Consider the following 10,160-nt stretch of genomic DNA (forward strand, 5'->3'; position numbering starts at 1 on the left):
TCTCGAAAAACCAAAAAAAAAATAAATAAATAAAAATAAAAATAAAAAATAAAAAAAAAAAAAACAGACAAGCAAGCAAAGGCCCTAGGTTCAACCCCAGGACCACAAAAACAAGTAAGTAAAACAAAATAAAAGCAGGAGAAAACACAAAAACGTTAAAAGGCATTTTCACAAAATAAGAATATCTTGTAATATTTAAATTATTACTAGCAGCCAAAATTCTTAAAAGTCCTTAAAACAGTACAACCCAATATGGTAGCCACTAACTAAATATAGTTGTTAAGTATTTAAAGGTGTACCTCACCAGATCCAATTGAAAGGAGACTCAAGTACACACCGGACTATTTAGACTTAGCATGAGAAATGGGATTCGTGATTTTTAGTAAGAATCAAATGCATTTATACTTTCCATATCAATTTTATGATGAAATAATAATGTTTCTGATACATTAGGTTAAGTACATTACAATTTGTTTCATACATTTTAAAGAAAGCTTTTTTTTTAACAGTGGTAGAATCAAACTCAGGGCCTGGTGCATGTAAGGCAAGCATTCACTCACTGAGCCCCACCCCAGCTCTAAAAGCTTTGAATATGCAGCATTGCCAGGTAGAGCACAGGACACCTGCTGACAACTCAGTTTTACCTATCCCTACCTGCAGGGCACATAATTATAATTAAAATTGTTTCTTCTTTATCTAAAATTTGAGTTTAACCAGGTAGATTTTTCAGTTATTAAATCTGAAAATTGTATTAATATGGTTAATTTTAATTGCAATGGTTAATATTGTCAACCATACAGCATCTAGAATCACCTAAGAGAGACACCTCTAGGCATACCTGTGAGGAAGTTTCTAGACTGGGTTAGCTGAGCCAGAAAGACAAACCTTAACTGTGGGCAGCATCCATTCCATGACCTGAGGTCCAGGACCATATAGGAAGACCTATCTCAAAAAAATAAGTATAATAAAATTACAAATGGAACGTCTCATTTTATTAGGCAATGTTGCTTTAGAATCACACGGTTGCTGTTTTATGCCTTTATTATTAGAATACATTACTTAGACAAAATATTGGATCTCATGGTAAGGTTTTGTGTTTGTTTATTTTGAGATAAGAGTTTCACTATGTAGCCCTGGCTGGCCTGAGAAGGCGTCTGCCACAAACCCAGGCAGGTTTTTGATGTTGTTGCTGTATGTTTTGTTTTTGTTTTAACTAATTGGTTCCTGAGTTAACAGTAAAGATTACAAATCTGAGAATCCGAGACTAAGCTCATTAATCTTGAAGTTAAATTTTTTTCCCATTCCTTAAATCAACTGAGAAACAACCAAATTATTTAAGAACACAAAACAGAGTGGGAGTCTGGGAATTAAAATTCATTGCGCCCTTTCTCATGGCCAGTTCCAAAATCCATCCCTTTTTAATATACATACTACTATTATTTTATTTTTATGTGTTTTGCCTGCAAATTTGTCTTGTCCATGCACCAAGTACATGTCTGTTGCCATGAGAGCTGCCCTAAGCCTGTTGGGAAGAGAGCCCAGGTAGTCTGGAGAAACAATCTGGACACACACACACACACACACACACACACACACAACCCCACCCCAGAAAGGGGTGTAACCCTGGTTGTCCTGGAACTCTGTAGACCAGACCAGCCTCGAACTCAGAGATCTGCTTGCGTGCTGGAATTAAAGGCAGGCACCTTCACACCAGGTTGCAGCCTGGGCTCTTAAATACTGAGCTATCTCCGCAGCCCCCAAAGATGCGGCTCTTTTCAGGAAAAACTGGGACAAAGGCGGTTGTCAATTCTCAGATGATCACAAAACCTTCTGACCCACAACAAAAAGTTGAAAATGTAGGCGACTCCACCCTTAAATTCTAAGGCTCTCTCCAGTGAATGCCCAGGTTGGCCATGAAAAAAAAAGGCCTTCAGAGTCACCCTTTCCCAAAGTAACCCAGGGAATCTAGTCCCTGTCATTACCTGAGGAGACCCTACCCAGCCCCTACAAGCCAACCTGCTCGGGGCGTGGTCCACAAACGCCCCGCACCAAGACCCGAAGTCAAACAGTCAGGGCAGAAATAGAAGACACCAACCCAGCCAGGCCCCAAACCGAGACCAGCGGAGGGGGCGGGGCCATATTAGGCCACACCTTCCCGCTCTCCCACCACGGAATCCAGGCTCAGCCCCGCCTTCGGCACCGCCCGGCCAGTTCGGAGTCCTTGCTCGGCTCCGCCTCAGGCGCACGCGCGGCCGGCGCCCACCGCGTCACTCAGTCCCCTGCCCCGCCCCCGCCGCACCGTGCCTCCGAGCCGGGACGGCGGGGCGGGCCTTGCGGCCCAGGCCCAGAGCCCGCCCCGGCCTCAGGCCCTATGTAAAGTTGGCGGTGGCCAAGTCTGGGGCAACGGGGGAACTCACGAGTCTGTTCCTTGCTCAATCGCAGACACCCGCAGCGCCTGGTCTCCTGCGCCGCGGTGTCCCCAGGTCCCCAGTCGGGCGCCGTGGGCTGCTGAGGACAGCATGCGGGACTACGACGAGGTGACCGCCTTCTTGGGAGACTGGGGACCCTTCCAACGCCTCATCTTCTTCCTCCTCAGCGCCAGCATCATCCCCAATGGCTTCAATGGGATGTCAATCGTGTTCCTGGCGGGGACCCCGGAGCACCGTTGTCTTGTGCCTGACACTGTGAACCTTAGCAGCGCGTGGCGCAACCACAGTATCCCGTTGGAGACGAAGGACGGACGACAGGTGCCCCAGAAATGTCGCCGCTACCGACTGGCTACTATCGCCAACTTCTCCGCGCTAGGACTGGAGCCGGGACAGGACGTGGACCTGGAGCAGCTGGAGCAGGAGAGTTGCCTGGATGGCTGGGAGTACAGCAAGGACATCTTCCTGTCTACCATCGTGACCGAGGTAGGTGGCAGGTTCCTGTCAGCATCTGATGATAAACGCGGGCGACGGTTGTAGTCCTTCGTCCAAGGCACAGGCTCCCTGGTGATGGGCATCCTCCAGTCAGGACGCCCAGGAACACAGATTTATGAAATGACTTCTAGCCACGGTATGTCCCTCAGAGCACAAGGGTCAGGCTGGCCATCCGTCCTTAGAGCCACAATGAAGATGAAGTCCAGAAGGTCCTGCTTCTAGAAGCTCTAAGGCTCTGAGTGGTGCAACTTTGTCTAGCGATGTGATCCAGAGGAGCCTAGGACTTGGTCCAGGGAAGTGCCTCCATCTCAGCGTCTGTGTTCAGAAAGGGATGCTTGGCAGAACTTTTCTAAGTTAAGGAAGCATGTGTCCCAAACTCTCTTCCTTTTCGCTAGTTACTCTTCACCCATCCTCACCCCAAATGAAGTCTCATCCAGCCCCATGAGAAACGCCTCATGAGAGATGCCCCTTGAGAGATACCTCATGAAAGAGGAAAGATGCCCTATGAGAAATTGTTTTGTTTCGCTTCAGTGGATTGTTATTTCTTAAGGACCCCTGGGTCTGAAGATCTATCTATTCAGGGTGACTTTATTTGGAGTCTTTTCCACAGTATTCTGAGACAAGAGCTCTGGTGGGGTTTAATTATGGCATGTAGCCTTCATGTGGAGAATGATGGAAACCTAAATCCTCATCCCCTTGCTCTTTATTCTTCGGTGACCCTGTCCGACCACTTGCAGTCTCTCAGCTGGAGGTGTGACGTACTGTTTAAAGGTGCATGTGGATGTGCTTTGGGGACTTAGGCACCAATTGTCATTTCCTGGGCTCTCAGCAGTACTAAGTATGCAGAACAATGAAAGAGCCCTATGTCATACCGTTGGGCATCAGGGTCACTGAATGTCAGGGATAGGGATTGATCAGTTAGGCCTCCTGGAGGAGATAACTTCTTGGTGAACCTAGCCATTAGGTCCAGATCCAAGAGCAAGAAATGGTTACAAGAGGATGTAAAGCAATAGCAATAAGGAGAAGCTAGGGGTCCATGTATGGCATCTAAGCCTCCTGGAGGCCGGAGACTGAGCTTCCCTCCTTATGGAGGCTCCCAGGTATGTTGCTTCACGGAATTGTGACCCTTCAAGGGTAGAGTCTGAGAGCATCCCTGCAAAAATCACTGCCTGCTTTCTTTGAAAGGTTGAGAGTTGATGTCTCCAAAACCTGTGCCAAACCTGCTACCTAAGTAAGTAGTTAGAGTAAAAGCTAGCCGGGCCGTGGTGGCACATGTCTTTAATCCTAGCACTCGGGAGGCAGAGGCAGGTGGATCTCTGAGTTCCAGGCCAGTCTGGTCTACACAGTGAGTCCCAGGACATCCAGGCATACACAAAGCAAAAACAAAACAAAAAGCCAGTACTGACTAAGTTGATTAGTGCTTTTGATCTATGAGTCCACAGAGAAGAGATTCTCAGTTGCTCCACATCCTGGTCTCCAAACTCACAGTGCGTGGAAGCAAGTGGGATCTGACAGAGGCTACTGGATGACACCCATTCCTCAGATCTGTTTCTGGCTGCCCAGAGATGGGCAGTTGAAATCTGAAGGGACTTACTGACATCTCTTGAACTTTTACCCTGACCTTGAGGGTACTGGGTCACTTGTGTCACTTGCCCTCACTCACTGTCATGCTGCTTGCTGCCTAGGGTGGACGCAGTACTGGTGAGCTCCCCAGAGGAAAACTAAGCAGCAAAAGTCCAGATCCTTTTGACCTACCGCTGCTGCCAATGTCATCGTGTCTTTTTTTTTTTCCCCAATGGATCTGGATGTTATTGAGCTGTCTTAGCAGTTTCGTAAGAGCTGTATGCCCTTTCACCTACTTACAGGTCAGCAGTCTTTGCGGGAGGCCAGTTTAATACCTTACTTAGCTCTTTTGTTTGGGAATACTGGAATGCCTGACTTGAAGTTCAAGGCTTGTCCTCTTAGGTGAGCAACTGCTGTTGAAAGCTGCTGCATTAATATTCTGATGACTTTTTCCAAGACCTGATCTCTTTCAACCCACACTAGCCTGCTGACCACAGCAGCTAGTCAGTGTCTCTAAGCCTGCCCTCTATCCCAAATCAAAGTAGAGGTTAGAGGTCTTTTAAGTACACTGGTTTTGAACAATTCTTCTTCTTCTTCTTCTTCTTCTTCTTCTTCTTCTTCTTCTTCTTCTTCTTCTTCTTCTTCTTCTTCCTCTTCCTCTTCCTCCTCCTCTTCCTTCTCCTCTTTCTCTTCCTCTTATTTCACTTTCAAGTTAAATTACGTGCATGAAGTACTAAACTTTGCAATAGATTAAGATTTCTGTGTCTCCCTGAATCTTGACAGGATGCTAGATGAGGGAGATTTTTATTTTTTGGTTTTTCTGTGGGTTTTTCACAGGGTTTCTCTGTGGCTTTGGAGCTTGTCCTGGAACTAACTCTTGTAGATTAGGCTGGCCTCTAACTCACAGAGATATGCCTTCTCTGTCTCCCAAGTGCTGGGATTAAAGGCGTGTGTCATCACTGCCCAGCTTGAGGGAGATTTTTTTTTTATTGAAATTGGGTGATTGGGAAAATAATTTATGAGCCTTTCTAGAAGGTTTAAGAACTAACTGATAGACAAAAGAGAAACTTGAGGAGCCACAGACTGACTGGAATGCTTTAAGGGAAATGTGATTCTCCCCCCCCCCCCACACACACACACTGACTGGAGCTAGGTTCTGTGTGTATTGAAAACCAGGCGGTGGGGTTTGCCAAAAGAAAGAAATCCTTTCTTTGAGGTCAGAGAGCTTTGTGCGCCCACATTTCAGGAAAGCTCAGTGAGCTACATGCTTGTAGGCTGGCCCCTCTTCCTGCCCCTTGCTCATCTCTGGGACACTTGGCAACGCCTACCCACCATGCTGTACTTCTGATCCAGGACTACCCCTTCTTCTGAGAACCTGTCTGGTTTTTACATTGCTGTGCCACCTGCTCTGTGGTTTCACAGAAACCCTGCCAAGCCTGCAGGCAGAAACATTTCTGTATGGCTTTCTGGTGCCTATGAGTTCAGGCTCCTTCAGCTGAAGTCTGGCATGGCTCTGCATTGTCCTACACCATACCCGTCTCTGCTTTCCATGAGTCTCTTGTCAAGACATCAGCAGGACTCCAACTTGTTCTCTGGTGTTCCAGACTAGCTTTTCCAGCAGTCTTGCCTCTTGCCTAGGTCATCTTGGAAAATGGGAATTCTTCCCACCATTATCCACAACTCACTGGATGAGAACTCCTAGCACCCTAGTTGGTGGGTTTGACGTGAGTCTAAAAATAGAGACCAGAGAATCTTGGAGCTAGGACCTTACTGCTTACCTGTGTTAGCCACCCCTCACCCACGCCCTGCCCACTTCTGAGATCCACAGACACTAATCTTTGCCTTGGTAGCTACATGGCAAACCAAAGCCACTTGCTGGCCCTAACTTCTTGTGCACACACAGCCATAGTAGACACAGATGATGGGAGCAGTCACACTGAGCCCTCTCTTACTGAGAACCAGCACTCTGGGTCAGGGTTCAATAATGACACAGTCAGGAGTCATAGAGCAAAGAAAAGAATTCCTCCTACAGATGAAAGTCTGGTGCTCATCTGGACTCTGTGCAGATGGGCCCAACACCATAAAGGAAATGATGGTGTTGAAGGGCGGTGGCCCTTTTATCCGTTGAGCCACTCAGCCATGTATCATTTAGTTCCCAGGTCATTGCTCTGTTCAGGGCACGGTGGGCATGACAGAGGTTGTTAGAGCAGGTACTACTTCTCTTTCCTGAAAGCCCTGAAGCAAAGGTCCACTATAATTTCTTCTTCAATTTTATTTTGTGAAATTGAGTCTTGCTAAGTTGACTAGGCTGACTACAAGTGATCTTTCTGCTTCAGATTCCTGATTGTTAGGATTATAAACTCTCACCATTAATTGTAATAGGATTTACTATTAATTGTAGTGGGGGCAGAACACAATGTTTTAGGGATTAATGAGTGTTAATAGGAAGTGAGACCTGCTAGTGTGCTTGGTCACTGATGCAGACACACTAGGTACATCTCAGGGAGACTTGTATCTCTTGGACATAGATCCTATCACTTTTCTCTTCCATCTGGTTCATGAGTGCAAGAACATTTAGTCCCAGAAGACTGTATCCTCCCTCCCCCACTCTCCCTTGTAAAAGGAGCCGTTTCCCGCTCCCGGCTGCCTGGCTTGCTTATACCCCGCAATAACAACAAACAAATTATATTCATTTAAACATGCCTGGCCCATGATTTCTAGCCTCATATTGGCTAACTCTCACATCTTAATTAACCCATTTCTATTAATGTGTATTGCCACTTGACTGTGGCTTACCGGCATAAGTCTAACCAGCGTCCGTCTTGGAGAGGAGAGCCATGGTGTCTGCCACACTGCCTTCTTCCTCCCAGAATTCTGTTCTGTCTGCTCCGCCTACCTATGTTCTGACCTATCAGGCCAGGCAGTTTTCTTTGTTAATTAACCAATGAAATAGAAGGGGGAGGATCTTGGACTTCCCACAGGGCAGGTAATCCGGACTGCTCTTCAGACTCTAGAGGGAGGGGGAATGAAGTAAGGAGAGGGGGAGGGGAGCGGGGGAGGGGGAAAGGTGTGGGAGGAAGGGGAGGGAAATGGGAAACGGAAGGAGGCGAAAATTTCTTTCAACAAAAAAATAAATAAATTTTAAAAAAATTAACCAATGAAAGCAACAGATAGATAGAAGATCCTCTTTCACCATTTCCCCTTTTTCTATTTGAACAAAAAAGAAAAGCTTTAAGTTTAACATATTAAAATTACATATAGCAAAACAGTTATAAAGCAAGAATTACAGTTACAATATTTTTATCTATTTTATCTTTTATCATAACAATTGAAAACTATAACCATCTATCTATTCTTCAACTCCATCAAAGACTCCAGAAGGGCATAAAATTACCTAAGTAAACAAGAAATAAGCAACTTCCAAAACTCTAGTAATGACAGAGACATCTTGCTGCCTGAACAGTTACCCAAAAAGTTCTTTTGTACTGTTGGGGCATCCATCTTTGGCCTTCAGGCCCATAGTATCCAGCAGACTTTTCCATGAAGCAGGAAATTTCAAAGGCAGTTCAGTCACTTTCTGCTGTGTCCAGCAGAATGTCTCATAGACTCTTTCTTGAATCAGGAACCCCGAAAGACCATCTCACCTTTAGGCAAGTTCAGCAGTCCCCTTTCTGCGGGTTCTTTGTGTCCAGTTTATGCAACAGTCCAGGCAAGAGCAATTTCTTGCCCAAATGGCTAGCAAACTCCATAAGGAGCCTCTTCAATGCCCATCTTCCTCTTGAAGTAGCTGGTGCTACCAGTAGCAGACGTGTCTCATTGTCATGAAAACCCTAAGTTATTAAAACATTTAAAATGCCATATTCTGTAGCCTTTGAAAGATATGAAGAATGCCTATCTAAATATATAAATATATTTCTATATCTAGAAAATCTTAACTAACATGACTACAAGCTTGACTATTATTGATGATTATCCATTAACAACCTATATTTCCTAATTATACATTACATTTTAAATGAACTTCACAATCACAATACCTTAATCAAAATCAGAGATACATATACATATAACAAAATTTATACCAATGTAAATTATTCATATCTATATCATATACCCCTTTAAATGTAAAAGAACATTTATAAACAATATTTGGTAATATGGGTGCAGTTATTTCTCTCCAAGCTTCTTCCTACTGTATGGGGGCGCTGTTAATCAGGTCTTTTGTGGTGTATCTTGTTTGCTAGGTTCCTCTCAGTCAGCAGTTGAGTGAATAATTTTTTGAGGATGTTCACGGCGACCTTTCAGGAAGGCATGGTCTATCATACTATATTGGGATAGAAGCAATCCACAGGGTCTCATCTTCTATGAAAACAAAAGAACCTCTTTTCCAAAGCATCATGTCCTTAGACCCAAATTCTGAAATCAAGATAGCTTTATAATACACATGTTGGATTAGCATAGCAGACCACACAATGAAATGTCTCTCTGTACTTAGCTCCTTTACAGACAAAAAATTTAAAGAAAACACAATAATATACAGAATCCAGGCTCTCTGTGAATTTTCCATTTTTACGTGGCTTATTTTTCTTTATTTCTTTTAATCTATAACTATCTGTACTTTGTCTCTCTAAAGACTTTACCTTTTTTAAGGCATTAACTTTATTCTCTATATTCTTTTTCTTCTCTCTCCCAAGATTATGTCTAACACTATGACCCATTTAGAGGTCTTTTATGTCTGAATCTATCCTATTGCATTGTCTGTAATTCTTTACTGTTCAGGAACATTTTTGCTTTGTGCTTTTAAATTGCTAAGCACTTAAGAATCTAAGCTGTGACATTCCTAGGTCAAAAAACAGGTACTGTGGACTTGCCCCGCCCAGTCCAACATGGCAGAGCTCCTCGTGCCTCTGAGCCTTGCGCATTGCACCACTAGCATGGCAGAGCTGCTTGTGCCTCTGAGCCACGGAGCGCCGGGCTGTTCTTGATGTTGGCTCCACCTCTCTCCAATTTCAAAGTGATGGATGTACCATTTCTGCTAGCTCTGGAGCCACCAGGTAGGAGCCACACTCAGCACTTTAACTCTGAGACTGAGCGTGCTGCACATAAACTCTTCCTTTTAGAGTTACAGCCAAATCTACCACGAAGAGCACTTCACAGCCTGGAAACATCTCTCTGTATGGCAGCAGAAATCTGCCATGCTCTCCCGCCTGCCTAAGCCTGATCCCACTGTATGCTCAGGCAGGGAGCACAGGCATTGTCTCAGAGTACTTTCTTCCCAATTCTGAGCAGGAACACAAACATCCAGTCCCGTAAAAGCCATTGAAATGCTTTATAGCCGAGTTAGCGCTGGCGGCACATCCCAGGAAACTGTGTTTTAAAACCGTGTAGCTTTTTTCCTGAGTCAGGGAAATTTCTCTGCGGCACCCCGGCCAGCAAACATCAAAAAACTGTGTTAAACTCTATATTTGTGTCTAGAATTCCTTTTTAAGCCCTCTTAGGTTTTACATGGAGTTAGTTACCACTGTGTCGTAAAAGGAGTGATGGGTCACATCCCACCACCCAGCTCCCAGCTGCCTGGATAGCTTATACCCCAAAATAACAACAGACAAATTATATTCATATAAACACTGCCTGGCCCGTTATTTCTAGCCTCATATTGGCTAACTCTCACATCTT

General features: G+C 44.8%; 1 protein-coding gene across 1 annotated transcript in view; it reads left to right on the forward strand.

Annotated features, from left to right (window-relative positions):
* Positions 1-2,288: 2,288 nt before the first annotated feature.
* Positions 2,289-10,160, forward strand: part of LOC101987116 (solute carrier family 22 member 5) — a 47,486-nt gene continuing 39,614 nt past the window's right edge. The window contains exons 1-2 of the mRNA XM_026780069.1: positions 2,289-2,959; positions 4,607-4,622. Coding sequence (XP_026635870.1) covers positions 2,520-2,959; positions 4,607-4,622 — 456 coding nt within the window. The 5' untranslated portion in view covers positions 2,289-2,519. The remainder of the gene's footprint in view (positions 2,960-4,606; positions 4,623-10,160) is intronic.

This window comes from Microtus ochrogaster, chromosome 7 (assembly GCF_000317375.1).
Source record: "Microtus ochrogaster isolate Prairie Vole_2 chromosome 7, MicOch1.0, whole genome shotgun sequence".
NCBI lineage: Eukaryota > Metazoa > Chordata > Mammalia > Rodentia > Cricetidae > Microtus > Microtus ochrogaster.